The sequence below is a fragment of the Eutrema salsugineum genome, unplaced genomic scaffold (assembly GCF_000478725.1).
Source record: "Eutrema salsugineum unplaced genomic scaffold, Eutsalg1_0 scaffold_16, whole genome shotgun sequence".
Lineage (NCBI taxonomy): Eukaryota > Viridiplantae > Streptophyta > Magnoliopsida > Brassicales > Brassicaceae > Eutrema > Eutrema salsugineum.
Genome location: NW_006256858.1, coordinates 2,315,829 through 2,332,659, shown reverse-complemented (window position 1 = coordinate 2,332,659; position 16,831 = coordinate 2,315,829). Strand labels below are relative to the sequence as shown.

The 16,831-nt window shown below is 33.8% G+C and overlaps 1 protein-coding gene and 1 non-coding gene across 2 annotated transcripts; one reads left to right on the top strand and one right to left on the bottom strand.

The window, feature by feature from the left end:
* The first annotated feature begins 6,311 nt into the window (after positions 1 to 6,311).
* Positions 6,312 to 6,383, top strand: TRNAE-UUC. The gene has a single exon. It is a non-coding gene; the product is annotated as a tRNA-Glu (tRNA).
* A 3,152-nt stretch (positions 6,384 to 9,535) lies between these two features.
* On the bottom strand, positions 9,536 to 12,987 carry LOC18021157 (U1 small nuclear ribonucleoprotein 70 kDa). Its single transcript, XM_006403950.2, has 9 exons — positions 12,817 to 12,987; positions 12,346 to 12,460; positions 12,182 to 12,261; positions 12,027 to 12,102; positions 11,875 to 11,939; positions 11,726 to 11,788; positions 10,631 to 10,712; positions 10,306 to 10,525; positions 9,536 to 10,204 (listed from the first exon to the last, which is right to left on the bottom strand). The coding sequence occupies exons 1-9, from the start codon at positions 12,913 to 12,915 to the stop codon at positions 9,664 to 9,666; spliced, it is 1,341 nt and encodes a 446-aa protein (XP_006404013.1). The 5' UTR covers positions 12,916 to 12,987; the 3' UTR covers positions 9,536 to 9,663.
* Between the last annotated feature and the right edge of the window lie 3,844 nt (positions 12,988 to 16,831).

The following is a 16,831-nucleotide window of genomic DNA, read 5'->3' as shown; positions in this document are numbered from 1 at the left end:
CAGTTTTTCTAATCCAAAACCAAAATTAAAAAGAACCAACGAAATTCTGGTAGCTGATATTGAGCCAGGAACAAAAAGATATCTATATATCCACCTGTAATCGAAACCAACATGACAGAAATCGCAAAGCTACTATGAATTCTTTTTTTTTTCTGTGTACATTGTGTATGCGGTTTCGAAATTAGGACTAATATATTTCCATGTATATAATTGCATCTCCGTGTGTACGCTAACTTTATGCGTACATGTGAACATATGCATATATACACGTACAGTATATCACTATATATGCATATATACATATATACCCGTATATGTATGCATGGATCATGCCGTATTGACTTTATTTCATGCCGTATTGACTTGTGACTTAACAGAGAACCACTGATCAAATAAACTTTACGTAAAATTATAAAAATATGGGATCATTTTGTTGCCACTGCAGTCCACTGTTTCTGAGAAATACGGGAATGTAACTATATACATATGTATATGCATAACTGTCGGACAACTTTTATGGTATAGAAACTTTTTTTTGTCAAAGACTGGTATAGAAACTTTTACTATCATGAAATGAATTTGAAATCACCAAATATTGAAACTTTATAATTTTCTCGAAATATTTGAAAAATATAAATATTTATGAAATATATATATATATATATATATATATAATTTGTTTTTGCTTTGAGAAATACAGAAGAGAATGATAATGGGATACTTTGGCACGTCCATGTGTTCGCATTATTGCACTTCACGTGCATTTGCTTGTCCACCAGCTTTCTCCCAGTTTGTTTTTTTTTTTGCTTTTTTTGATAAAGACTTTTATAAACAATTCTCCCAATTACACATGACTTTTCCTCCTTATTTTTGTTTCTCTACAAGTAAAAAAACAAACACTATAATCACCTTATTTTTATAATTCCCGTATTCTTGATAAGGATTTACATGCAACCAACTATATTTACTTTTACGAGTTTCTCATTTAACATGATCAATAACTTTAACAACACAAGGTTAGAATTTTCCTATTCTATGGTGGTTGATAATTTCTTTGTGTGTTTATGCTACAAATTTTGAAATTAAAGTTTGAGACTTTTAATTAAAGCATGAGACTTGTTGTAAATTATATATATATATTTATATATATTCAGAAGTTTTAACATGCTGTATGTTGGATATTTGTTTAACAACTACATAACTATATCATTTCAATTTTATTGAATGTCTACGAGTGGACAAAACAAAACAATAACATAACTAATTTAAACGAAAACTTTTATATTAGCTATCCAATAATAGAGTTTACAGTATAAACAAAACATTTATTTCTAAAATACGGAATACACAAATTACCTTAACATATGAAAAACGAGGAACCAGAAAATGTAAAAGTAAAGAGTATCTTAGCGTATCAAACTGTTTTAAAAGGTTGGAGAAGGCGGAGTGTTATATCAATGAATACTTAATATTAATTAAATAGTGCATATAATTTAACTCAAAATTCTGAAAATTCATCGTATCGCCCATAACAACGTTTTCATATCTGAATTTTATATCTTTGAATGAAGAGATGATTGCAAAATGTTGAATCATTTTTTGTGTGTTACAAATACATATTCGTTTTTTTCCAATGCAGCAAAAGAACTTCGTGAACTAAGTAAAAACATTGATTACATTATTCGCTAATATATATGGTACAAATACACTAGTAAAAGAAAACAACAATATTTTACTTTTTCCTTTTGGACCAGAAAATCAGTCTTAACATTATAGTTCGTAGATTGCTCTGAAATATCTAATCCATTTGCTTTTGATTTTGTCTTATATGTGTTTGAGTGCCGTGCTTCATGGTATCGAAGAAAGGTATTTGCTTAAGACCTCCAAAAATATATACTCCTTTTACATAGCGACATTTTTTCTAACTAGACTTATAAATTGAATTATATTTAGCTACTAAGTATGTTTAAGCTCTTTGCTTGAGAAGCCCGTGACATTAATACATTTTTATTTGTAAGGAAATTTCTGCGTATGCCTTTTATAATAATAAATACATATGATAAGGCAAATGGCTGAGTGGAGACTAATGGAAAATGGATACTAAAAAAAGCATATAAAAGAAAAAGAAAAATTGTGAGAGTAAAAAAAGACTTCATAAAGAATAATTAAAAGAAACAAACCCAACTGAAAATAGAATTTAGAACATCAAAAAGAAAAGAAATAAACGGAATTCGAACATCAAATTTTCTAATTTTTGTATTAAATGACTTTATTTTAAGGTGATACATCTTTTTTATGTGATAATGTGATAATTGTTATATAAAAAAATTAACAGAAACAGAAAAAAAGGACGAAATAATAAAAGACAAGAAAAATGAAGCACTCGTGCGGGTGCGGGGGGACGTAACGGCGCCCCAATGATTGCCGTAATGGGGCATGCACGAGGTGGGAGAGTGACACGTGGCATGTCACACGTGTGGAACTGAAAATGATATGACGAGACGAGAGTGGGCTGTGACATAAATGCTCTCACCAACCGTTTGCTTTAGCATTTTTTTTCTCTATTCAACACTAATTTTTTTTTTTTTTTTTGATCTGACCTCACTTTCTCTCCTTAAAACCACCACCTCTCTCTCCATCTCTTGAAAAGTCAAACCTTTTTTGTTTCCTCAAAGATTTCTACCTCTTTTTGGTAGAGTATTGTTTACAAAATTAAAATGTGTGTGGATCTCCATCCATAATCGTAAACTCGTCCATAACCTTTTTGGTTAAGTAGAAACCTGAATTTTGAATGTGTTTTTTTTTCCCCCAATAATTAACAGATTACTAGACCAAAACAGTTTTATTGAGAGTATAACATTTTTAAACTCGGATAGAGACAAATAAAAGATCATTTTGACTTTTTTTTTTTGTATAATGATGCGGTTTATTGGAGCATGTAGCTACTACCTTTTTTTTTTTTTGATAAACATGTAGCTACTACCTATAAACTAAGTTTAAGTTTCATCTGTTTTATCGTTAAGTTAATTTGTTCTTTTTTCAAATTTTATAACATTATTTAAAATCAAAAATAATTTGTAGGTAGGATGATCTTATTCATCCAAAAAATTGGACTTACAATATTTAACTAACAAATTTCTCAATCCACACACCGACACACTGATATATTTTACATAAATTGTATTATGGATAGTACTATAGTAGTACTTTTTAAGAACTTTTAGCAAATTTAAATTTATGAATTACCACAATTTCCGTTATTTTATATGCCACCATAATATGTTTGTTAAAAAACGTAATATGTTAAAATGAATTATGATAGCTTTTTTTTTTTAACTTTAAGAACAATATAACCATTCTATTCTTCTTCCTTCGTTTATAAGACTTATTATTAATTAAATTACAATAATTATTAATATATTATTCAAATTTTTCTTATAAACATGTAGTCAAAAGAAATTTGTAATATATTTACTCAAGCGATGTAACATCTTTTTTATTTCCACAGAATTCCACCAACTTCACAAAAATTCCACAAAAATGCGGTACCATTTAGACTCGTAATTTGATTTCGATAAAATCGGAAAATGACAAAAAAATGACAAAGATAGTTTGACCGACTTGATTTTTATATAATGACGCGATCTAGTAGAGCACGTAGCTATTAATTAATATTGGATTCAATTGTTTTGTCGACTCTTGTTCAATTCTTTTTTTGTCGACGATCCATAAACTTGATATGACTTAACTAAAAAGTTAGGACTCGGATCGAGAGAGATAGAGATGGGTACAAACAATTGAAAAATAAGAATAGGATCATCACTATCCCTATCAAATCAAAATGACAAAATCTCAATCATACATATTCATTAGGTACGTTTCTTTTTTGTTTTTTTTTGTCTTTTTTTTTTCCTTTCCTACCTCGAGCAGATTAATTTCAATCACTTCACTTTTCTTTGCATCCCTCGACCGACATATATACCTTAAATCAATGCGACATTTTATTTTTACGATCTCTGTCATATCACATACTTCCCTTTCTCTCCCGCAAGTACACGGACGTATAAAACCATTTCTCTACCAAGCAAGATAAAATTTTGGTTTGATGAAATCAAAATTTCCAAAGTCTCACTCTCACATTTAAAAATTAATACACGCGAATAAACAATCATGATATCATAATGCTAGACGAAATGAAATAGCATCATTTTAATTTGAACGTTATAAAATATTGAAATGATCGATATGAAAAGGATGACGACCGTAGTTTAGTTATTTGTATTGATGCCGTAGGTGTGACAGAAATTAGATTTAAATTATGAAATATGTGTGTGAAAATTAAAGAATACTAAACATAAATCAGAATTATAAGACTAATACGTAAAAGACTGTAAAATAAAAAATTATTCAGATATTCTACCGTTTAGTAGATTACTAATTCCGCCGTCAATAGTTTACTAATTCTAGCTCTTATGGATTAAATTACTTCACGATTACATATATATACATATATGATCATGTACCGTCTACATCATATTACAAAAAATGGAAATTTAGGTGAAGATATGAAGAAGAGGTGTGCATGGGGTTCCCCACATCCACCTGCAAAAGTTATGATTTAAGTTCAATCATTGCTCACGAGCGCAACCAACACATCTCTCTCTCTCTCTCTCCCTTCAATTCATTTTTTTCTCCATGTCTATCATTTACAATGCTCGATCTATAAGTTTATGTAATACATATTTCTCATGCTTTGAATCATACCGTCCCACCACTTTTTGGAACTAGTTGCTCACAATTTTTGACTCTTTCCCTTCAATTCTTTTTGTCTTTACCTTTCTCTATTTTAGAACGGCTTTGCTTGAATGGGATGCTTGATGAGTAATAAAATTAAAGTAAACTGATAAGTCTCTTTTTTTTTTGTTTACATTCAAATTTTTTCTTATAGGCCGATAGGCGTTTATAGAAAGGAACCAACTGTATAATCTCTATTTCAGAAAAGTATTGAGCTAGAATTTTCTTCACGGGTCTACAGTAAGTGCATCATAGTGCATAATTTGTTTGCAACTAATATATACACTTTACTACAAGGTATTTGCATATAAATATAGATTTTCTTGTGAATTTTTCCCAACATGAACCATTTACTTATTGTTTATAAACAAAACATAATTATGTAGATAAAAACATATAGAAAAGGAGGAGGCTAAACTTAAGATAAAAGCCACATGAACAAAATGATGTTACGTAAAAGTAAACCAATTTAAAACTAATAAATGTTATGTGTATGGTTAATGGCAAACAATAGTAAGACAAATTCTAGATTGTTTATGAAAAGAAGCCATTTTTAAATCATGGCTTTGTATTTGACTGTAGTAAAAAATGACTTTACAATATACATTGAAAATTGACAAACGTTATTTTAACTAAAAGAAAAAAAAGGAGAGAAAGAATAGAAGAGAAGAGTGTTGAGTTGTTGGACCCTCTTAGGTTTCGCATGGGGTTAACATTATAGCGTATTCCCCTTTTACTTTCGGCTCTGGTCCCTTTCCAGATTCATTTTATTGATTATTATCATAATTAGTTTTTATCCACTGATCTTATATTTTAATATATATTACTTTTATCTTCGGTAAGCATGTCCTAGAATCAAGCTAGTTTCGGTGGGATTTGTTTGCGATTGTTATTGCTCGTATGGACGTTAATGGGTCATTAAAAATTCGAATTGCACGGTTTGCTATTTACTTTTATCATAAACTAGAACTGTTTCGAACGTTACCCTATATTACTAACAGAAAAAGAAAGACGTGTAAACCAACATCTATATATATGTACATATATTTTATATAGTCTACAATTAATGATATTAGACAAAGCCTATACATACATAAATTATTCGGTTCTCTAGATCTTTGAAAATGGCATTGACTAACCCTTTCTCAAAAAAAAAAAAAAAAAAAAACCATTGACATTAAGAAGAACACTTATAATTATTTCTGGTTATTTTGAAACAATACTATTTAAAAGGCTGACACAAACTACATCAAGAAAACAAATCATACGAAGCCAAAAAGATTATCAACCCCAAAAAGTAGAAAGAACTAATCTAATTTTTATTAGTAATCGTAATCTAATTTTATTCTTTCACGAATACAACCCTTGAGAGCATGTGTCCCAACCTAAGTTACAAGAGACGTGTTGTTTGTATATAAATATACTATACTCAAACGCACGAACTGTTTGACCTTGGATTTTAATAGTCTTTTATTAACCATCAAAATATTTATGAATACTATGGAAATTATGCAAAATCCGTTGTCGTCCAGCGGTTAGGATATCTGGCTTTCATCCAGGAGACCCGGGTTCGATTCCCGGCAACGGAGACTCTTTTTTTTTAATGAGAAATGATAATTTATCAAAGCAATTCTCTTTGAAAACAAGCGAGCCATATAATATTGTTTGTGAACTGTGAACTGTGAACGTACTGTTATGATTCTTTTGTTAGCGAGTATCCGAATAACGAGCTAAACTCTCCAGATAAATGAATTTTACTACACTTCCATATAATTTCTTTAACACAAAGTATACTGTAAAACAAATCTACGTAGCATAAAGTTTCGCGACAACCCAGACCCATTTTTTCTATTTATGTTATAATCGAACATTTGTTTCTATGCGTATGATTTTATTTTATGAATACCATACAAAGCTTACAATAAACAAAATCCAGTGAAAAAAATTAACGATATAAAAAATAAAAACACACAATAAACAAAAACCACCATATGTTTTCGAAACTGTTTTTATTTTCTTTTGAACTCTTAATTTTGGCATTTTGTAAATACACATTTTTTTACTGATAATTATTTTCACATTTCACCAAAATTAAAGAATGTCATAGAACACATATAATATGCACTCAACATTATAAAAATATGGATATCATTCATCATCAACAAGCTCGCGCAGTGTATATTTTATTTTTTAAATGAACCCAAATATATAAATAAATAACATTTCGTCCATGCGAAATACAGAGGAACATGTGAGTTTTTAAGATGCGTAACCGTGGAGAATGCACACTTGACGACGAAAGTGACAGGTACAATGAGTTACATGCATGGTTTCATTATTCATAATATTTCTAGACCGGACAATTCACAGTTTAAAGCGATATCTATAGTTTCGGAGTTGTGTTGGTATAGCTCATCACATAAGAAAAGGTAACCACTCAGCAAAACAGATGCTTGGCAAGATATTTTTCTCTTGCTGTGAAAGAGAATAGATTAGTAGATAATTACAACCTTATATCAAAACTCGTTAGAAGTTTTTTGTGGACTTGGAGCGGATTATCTTAAAGATCCAGAGCCACTGGTCGAAAACGAAGAAAAAGATAAAGTGGGGTGGACTCAAGTGTAGTGTGGAAAATGACATCACACAACCTAATGGGAAAAATATAAATTTAGTTTAACATGAACTTCTGGTCTATGAAACTTTTGTTATACAGACATTTTTGGTTCTTTGCCACTATTGAACACCGATGGGAAAAAACGTCAACAAATAAAAAGAAAAACAAAAAGTAATTGACGATGATAGTTGTGTTTTTTTTTTTTCCAAAACTCTTCTTGTTGACATCAGAAGTAATAAGAAAAAGAAAGATAACATCTTCTTACCTTAAGGAAAGAAACCTCTCTGGGAAAGAGTTGATATCTGAGCAAGTGACATAAAGTACAATACAAGAGGAATTCGAAGTCCGATGATCAACAAGACAGTTGTGGAAATAAATCTTGCAAGGTAGAGTATTAGGAAAGTGATGTATGTTAGGGAGATATTTGGTTTATTTCTTAACATTATAGACGTATTTTTACGCAAGCGTATTTCCTATTCTCTTTAGGTTTTCCTTTCGTGATAATATCAAATATCTAGGCCTAACATATCTCATTTTTCCTCATATAGAAACATGTATTCCTCGATTTACATACAATTTTGCTAAACAAAAGCATTTTCTGCTTCAAAATAGTGTTTGTTATGATTATTCATTGTGTATGTAGTTCTATTGAGGTAAATTTCAGCGTAGATCATTTAACCATAATGTGACGATGAGTGTGACTTGTAGAGATTCGAGAATCCAAAGAAGAACTTTAAGCACTACTCCGAACAACTTTCCTTATCTTTGAGGTGTCTTTGTTGTGATTTCGATGATGGGGATTCATCTTCGGTTCTTAAGCTTTTTTTCTTTTATTATTTCAATGAATTTCACTAAATCTTAATAAGAATAATAAAAAAAATTCATTGTGTCTTTGTAAATATGTACTAATACCTACAAAATCAGTTATGACAATCATCTATCATATGTTTTTGAGAAAATAAAACAAAATTATCATCTCTTGAATCAAAATTATTGAGCATATGAAAACAACATATTTTATCCATATATGGTAAGCAGTTTTACCATCTCTAGCGTATGGAGAAAAAGTAGCACATCCATAACATAAAGATCAAAGATAAATATGCATAATTTGTGCATTATATTTGTTAAGCCTCTATATAAACTCTGGTAATACCTTCTCGTCGGCTGGATGGCGTGACAGAATTTGGGTTCAGTGTGGTCTCGATAGATGTTTTGGGAATTACGAGTGGTTTTGTCTTTTCCCTCGATCCCAAGTGGAATACTGGGATATGAGGATTTCCGATCATAGGCCTTTAAAGGTAAGTTTTGCATTAGAGAGCGATGATCCGAATAGAGGAAGGTTTTTCTTTGATAAAAGAATTATCAGCAAGGAAGGTATGGAAGATGTTGTCCGGGAAGCTTGGAAAATATTTCTGAGTAGATGTCTCTCGTTGATTGATAGAATCAGTAAATACAAACTATGAGGTATGGAAGATGTTGTCCAAGAAGCTTGGGGAGATCTATGAGGCATTTTCGACTAACTAAACCAGAAATAAGAAGACCTCATAGTTTGTATCATTTATATCTAGGCTACATTATTGTTAATATGGATATCTTCTAGAGTTTTAATGTTCTATAATTTGGAGTATTAGTTTCATCAACGCAAATTAGACAGTTGAGTTGCGGGTTTCTTTCAGTAAGTTTGTATTTGATCATTTTAAAATGGATAGAGCAATTGTTGAGGGGTTTTTTCCTAGTAAACATCTGAGACAAAAATGAGAATCAAGGAGCAGAAGAATTCAGAGTTCAAAGCAAATATTTAACATCACCATATCAGTTTCTTTTCTTTCTTTATGGTTTATTCTAAACTCACAAACAATTAGATTTGGGATTAGATGTGAATATGTAATTGGTTTAAAAGTTTATGTACTGATGCTAAAGACAAAATTGGATTGGTTATGTATGCTCTGCATTTCATTTGATCTTTAAATATCTTTTGCTAATCTTGTGATTGGTTTTGAAAACGTGTTTAAAACTGATTTGAAAATCGAAACAATGGGTAAACGTGTGGGTGGATGTATACATGAGAAAAGGGTTGAACACATGTTGAGAGGGCTAGGACTCTTTTGTTTCCTCAGCTATGTGACAATTTCGAAAGAAAATTTATAGAATAACAAAACAGCATTCAGAAGTTTCAGAAACACTTTTTTTTGTTGGAAGAAAATTTAAGATCCAAAAAAAAAAACAAAAACTTCAAACACACCAAGGAAGCATTAGCGAGCATACTCACGTGACTCTGATCTCTCAGACCGCTTGTAATCACGCTCATATCTGTAATCATCTTCCTCCATTTTATCGTAGCGATGACTATACCGGTCTGTGTCCCCCTGATCATCTTCGTAGTAACGGCTCTCTTCTGGCTCGCCATGTCTATCTCGGTCATAGTGCTTTGACACGCTCCGCTCATACTCCGGCTCTCTTTCACGGGACCGACCACCACCACCTTCGTGCTCATATTCACCACCTTCATAGTCTCGCTCCCTCTTTCTATCGCGGTCTCTGTCATGATCCCTTGAAGTACGGTCTCGTCCCCTGTCACGGTCGCGACGGTCTCTGTCTCCTCTATCACGGTTCCGCTCACGGTCACGTCTGCTGTCTCTTTCTCTATCCCTATCTCTGCCTCCTCGGTCACGTCTGCTTTCTCTCTCTCTATCCTCTCTCGGTCTGTCATGAGACCGCTCTCGAGGCTGTTCAATGGACAGCTCACGAGACCTTTCTCGTTCCCTTTCTTTTCCCTTTTCCCGAGATTTCTCACTGGACATTCAAGGCCACAACATTAATCAGCACAAAATTGGTCAAAACCAAAAGAGCTTAGTGAAGATTGATGACTGAAAATAAAATAAAAATATTATTACCGCTCTTCCCGTGGTCTTGTTGGCTCCGTTGACCGGGATGTTCTACCTTGCTGTTGTTGTTCCCCAACAGTTTCTTCACCACCACCACCACCGACTCTTGAGGTCCCAAGTCCACCGCCGAGCCTGCGTGGACGCCAGTTTGGAACGGTTCTACCTCTCTCAACATCAACCAACACTCTTCTACCGTCAATCTTTTGTCCATCAGCTTGTTTATATGCAGCTGTAAGAACACCAACAAAGCACACGATGCACATTTAGTAAGAAAGAGCAAACATCTCAGGGAGAGAGAAAAAAAAGGATTGAGAGAAAACATATTCAATCCGACCTTTCATGTCACGGGTGTGCATGTACTCAATGAAAGCATATCCTCTTGGTTTGTTGGTCAGCTGATCAGTCACCAATTGAACCTGCAAGAAGAACAAGACATTAACAAATCAAAAATCTGCAAGAACAAGATTACTTTTTCAGAAAACAAAAAGAGTGTTTCATATTCAAACAAACAGGCAGCTCTATAAGGCAGGCAACCTTTATTTTAATAAGCTTCCAAATCCGAGAACGTCACCACCCACATCAAGATTTGGCAGTAAATTGGATGCATTGCAGCAAATTTACAATTTCTGAAGGTTCTAATAAACCACCCCTTACCAGGGTATAGAAACCTCTTCAAACTTAAGAGTACTAAAAATTAATAAAATGTGGACCAAATCTTCTTCATAGTAACCCAACATCCAGATAGTGAATTTCTATAGATGTTAAATATACAAAGAGAGAAGGGTTCCTGATACTACCAAACTACCGAAAACGTTAAGTGTAAAATACCAGTAACCTTGGTTGCTTGATATAAAGAGCTTATAATCACTGCCCAACTCGGTATTTCTGCTTCCTTATGAAGCATTTTCTTTGGGACAGAATGGCTTTGGGAATATAAGCAGAAAATCTTTCTAACGGGCTTACCAGGTTGAGTAGAGGTCATGACAGATTGACTAAATACCTCATTGATTAGGAAACCATCAAAACTTACAACCTCCATATCATAGAAAAAGGATAGAGTAATTGTCCCCTGGAGAGATAAATAAATTGAAAACAGCCATAGCAGATGTTGCTCCGGAACATCATAGAAGAGGTTTGCGACAGTACACAAGATTGACTTTATGCATCTCTAATTTTATTATTTGAGGAAGCTCTAAGAGACTAGATGGCTTTACACAGTCTAAAAAGGGATACATAGCAATTCAGAAGTAGATCGACTTTTTGGTCTAATAGAAAAGGTGCAAACATTTTCAAGGAATTGAAAATTTATAACCTGGAAGACTTCTGTACATAAAATAAAACATATTGAGCAAAGTGAAAGAGCTTGAGAGGGGGAAGCCATTACATAACTTCTTACCGAACCCGCAAGGGAATGTTCAGAATAACCTACCCGTTTAATTGGTCCATAAGATTCAAACTCCCTTTTAATCTTACTCTCGGTGGATTCGTAGTTCTGCAAAAGGATAACAGGCTAAAGTCAAGCACAACAAAACTCACATGTCTAAGTAAAGTCATTCAACACAAAACAGCACAACTTACAAGTCTTGATACGAATAGTGTCTTGTATGGATCTCCAGTAGCATTTGGATCATTACTTGGGTCATCTGCATATAGAAATTCAAAATCAGCTCGGAATATTCAAACCGTAAGAAGTCATGAAAGGAGCATATATAACATATAGAGTGAATTACATTTCTTTAAGTCCTCTGCAGCCTTTTCAACACCTTTCTCCAGTCGTGATTTCTGAATTCTCTCCCTTTTCTGTGCCTGAACCGTGAAACAAAAATAAGACACAGACTTGGGCAAAAAGCTCTCATAATCGAAAGAGTTTTAAGGTGCATCATACAGGTGTTTCAACTTCTGGCTTAGGTGGAGCGTATTCAGGATCCCCAGGCTCAGCGAACTTACTCACAAACTGAGCCATGCCTATAATGAATACACGACGAAAAAATCAAATCAAGCTTTGTGATGACAAAGCTGAAAACAAATTAAGATCTACAAGTTTAAGACCTGTATAAGGTGGACATTTTCTCTTCTCCGGTGGTGGTTTGTACTCCAATGGCGGTCGTGGCTCAAAGAGCTTCAAGAGATTGTTAGTCAAGCCAGTAGGGTGGCTTTGACCCATCTGCAAAATACAAAGATACATGGTAATAACTTTTAAACCAACAAGAAATCTTCTCTGAACAAATTTTAACAATCAGAGTAGTTCCAGATTCTAAGAACTAGCTCAAGATCAAAACAGGAACAATCATATGCCCTAGAATCCAAATCTCAATTATAAAGGCAATTATGAACTAAATTCAGTGATATAAATCAATCGGACATGGAATCGAAGCGAGCATCAAACGAATTGATATCGAAGTAGAACAAAGGATTCATTAGCTAGACCGATAGAGAACGAAGCTAAATTCTATGTACATAGAGAGAGAGGAAATAAAGAAGAGTTATCAAGAATAAGCGAATCCGAGAGAAGAGACTAACCATCTTAAGCTGAAGAACATTAGCTCTGTTATGAGCCTTAGTGCGCGCCTGAACGGCGGCGTTCTGGTTGCGCATGAAAGGATCATTGGGGTCTTCCATGGCGACAAGAGATCTCGGAGCTCAGCTAGGGTTTTTCGGGAGGAAGTAGATTTGTATTCGCAGAGACAATCACAATTAACAAAACCAAGATGAATCTTAAACCGGATTCCGGTTAATAAGATATTGGATCGAAACCCAAAAGATAACCAAAGTTCGAACGTATTTGATATAGCCGGCACTTATTTACTAGAACAAGTAAAGGTTAAAGAAACTGTTACCAACAGCGAAGAAACGCAAAAAAGAGAAGAAGATAAGAAAAGATTTGCTAGAACTTCATGTTATTTCTCTTCAGGGAAAAAAGCCGATTATTACCTCAACACTATAATCTGGTACCAATAAATACCTAAACAATTTTGACAGATTAATCAATACCTCAACATATTAAAAGTGATAAATACATACCTTAACAATGTTTTTATGGCCAATTAATGCATTGACTTTCTTTCTGTTAGTCAAATCCGTTACTTAGCAAACGGAATCCAAGTTGGATGCCACGGTGGATAGAACCCAAAAATGACGTCGTTTTAGTTTAAGAATCTGAGAAAAAAATATGGCAAAACGACGCTGTTTTAAAGTATTAAACAGTTTTAGAAAAATAAGCAAACGTCGTCGTATAGATTTAGAACAGAAATTAGAATTAAAAAAAACCAAACAAAGTCGTGACCTTCTTCTTCGTTTTTTCCATCGATTGAGTGAGATTTCTAGGGTTGGTGGAAAAGGTTAATTGCTCATGAGCCAGAGTTGTTGATTGGGTTTAATCGGATCTTTGTGGGTGTCTCAATTATCGAGAAGAAATGAGGTAAATGGATTATTGATTTGTTAGGGTTTAGGATTAAAGTTTATCGATAGTACCTTTTGCTAATTGCTTTTGATTTGTTTATTGCTTTCCATTTGTTTAATTGCTTCTGAATTGTTTATTCATGTCTGATAGCAAATTTTAATTCTTTTTTTCAGTGACGATTGCATGTTCCAAATCTTTTACGGTGGAAAGTTTGAGAAGTATGAAAATGGCACGGTTTACTACGACGGTGGATCGGTGCAGGAACTTCTTACACCGGCGGCTTCATTGTTTGAGTCTGTATGGGCAGACAATCTGGTATAAATTACCATACGAAGGATTGAATGAGCTTAAGATATTGTGTAATGGAGTGGAAAATTTCCAGAAGATGTGTTTAGCGGTGAAGTGGACTAATGTTGTCGATATATATATGGAGGCGGATGAAGATAGTGAAGGAAATGGAGATGATGGAAATCAAGAGATAGTATCAAATTTCGGTTTGATAGGAAATGGAGATGATGGAAATGGAGAGAGAGACGAAGAAAGAGAGGAAGAAATAGAGGAAGTCAGAAGCGATAGAAGAGAGGAAGAAAGAGGGGTCAGAAGAGACGAAGAGAGAGATAGTATCAATGGAAGAGATGAAGCATTTCTGTGTGATGAGGAAACTCGTGTCGAAGCCGTAGTTGCCACATTTGTAGACGAAGAGGAAAATGATGATTATGGAAAACAAACTCCTCCCACATCAGATAATGAAGGAGAAAAGACAGAGAAAACTTGTTATGATAGGTGGAGAAGAGGAAGTGGAGAGGTAAAGGTTGGACAAGTCTTTGAAAGTGTCGAAGAGTTTAGAGAGGCTGTGTTGGAGTATGCTTTAAAAGGCGGGTGGAATATTCAGTACACAAGATGGGCGGCTAAAAAGTATACAGCTAAGTGTGGTATAGATGAATGCAACTGGAGAATCTATTGTTCATATGAAGAATCTGTTTCTCAGTGGATGGTTATAACATTTCAAGAGGACCATACTTGTTACAAAGATGGAAGGTGTAAGATCTTGACTGAGAGTGTTATTAGTGACATGTTCATCCATGAGATCAGAGATGATCCTCAACTGAAACCGAAAGTGATGCAAGACAAGATCCATGATCGGTATAACGTAGCTCCTTCATATGATCAATGTCGAAAAGCTAAGAAGAGAGCATTAACATTAATTGAAGAAGAATATGATGAACAATATCGAAGGATAAAAGACTACAGAGATCAAATCCTAGAGTAAATATTCATCTGTTTTAATGCACTTCATCATGTTTTCTTTAATTTTTTGGCTTTGATACTAATTACTTTGCTGATACTGGACAAACAAAGACTCGACGGTGGAGCTACGGACAGTTGCGGGAGATAATGGGAAATAAGTTTTTGACAGTTTTTACATGTGTTTCGCCGGACTTCGTGATACATGGAAGAAGCATTGTCGACCAATATTCGGGATAGATGGTTGTTTTTTGAAGTCTAACACAAAAGGTCAGCTTCTCGCAGCAGTTGGCAGAGACGCAAACAATCAAATTTATCCTTTTGCATGGGTGGTCGTCCAAGTGGAGAACACCGAGAGTTGGTTATGGTTTATTCGACATTTGAAAAAAGACTTGGACCTTGGACTTGGAAATGGATTCACACTTATATCCGACAGGCAAAAGGTATTTGAAAATATTGATTTCCTTCATAACAATGATGTAAATACGTTGATATTGATATAATGATGATCTATTCTTTTTAAAAAAATTTTGTTCAATGGTTATTTAGGGACTCTTAGCCGTAGAGGAAGAATTACCAGAGATTGAACACTGAATGTGTGCCCGACATATCTACGGAAATTTGAGAAAGGTTTATACGAAGAAGCCTCGGATGAAAGGTTTATTTTGGAACGTTGTGGAGAGTTTTAATGAAGCTGATTATGATGCAAATATGAAGAAGATGAAGCATTGATCGAAGCTCCTCCGAGAGAGATCGTTAAGGGTCGGAAAAGAAAACCAGAGAAGAGGCTCAAGTCGATTACGGAGTCGCCAACTAAAGGGAAAAAGCTAACCAACCATGGGCGAACAATGCATTGTTACCGGTGTGGTTTGCCGGGACATTACTCTATCAAATGTCCTAATGATGGAGTCCCATTTAAGCCTAGAAAGCCTCAGAAGCCTAAAAAGAGCAAGACTTCAGAACAGGTTCAGGAGACTATGACACTCGGTAGTGGAGAAGGTCCTTCTCAAACTCAACCATCTCAGACTTAGGACAGTGATAAGGTATTAATCTTCTGATTGTTCTTTTTTGTTGACGTGAGAATACAAATTTGTGATGATAAAAAAATTGCTAATTTTGTAGGTGAAGATTAAATCAGCAGGAGAGGAGAGTAATTTTTTGTGTGTTCATCTCCTTGGTCTCGGGTTATTGATAGTCTAAACCCATGTTTTTTGTTTTGTTTTAGGCTTAAGCTGTTTTCTATGTAAAACGATGTTGGTTATTCACGTTGAACCTTGTTATGGTCACAATGGTATTAATTTATTAAGAACTATATTATGGCTTTCAGTTTTTTTAATATTTTCAGTTGGAATTGGTTTTTGTAATTCCTTCTTTCGAATAAGAAACCAACACAACAATTTAAAATTCCTTAAATCCATGATAAAAATCTCCAACAGCTCCCCAACAAGATTCAGTCACAATTACAACAATACAGTGAAAGAATAGACGTAATTAAGCACAAAAACGAAAATAACCAGCAAACACAACAACTCCACACACAATCATACACTTCAACAAACGTACCTCAGCTTTCATTGTCTCCATCTCCTTCTCATACCCACGACCAACCATCTTCAAGTCTTTTATGTCTTTCTCAATGCAATTGACCATGTCTTCACAAGTTCTTGTCTTCATCTCTAAATTCTTCATTGTCTCCTTCATGAAAAACAACTCTTCCACCATAGATTCATCTGTCCATTTAAACAAACGGTAGTTGTCCTAGCAAAATATACAACATTTACATGAATTCATTGTAAGAACAAAATTTAGTTAATCTGGGCTTTTGTTTACATTTTCAGAACCTTTTGGACAACAATGAAAGAGCCTTCCAGGATTTTTTGAAGTTCCTGA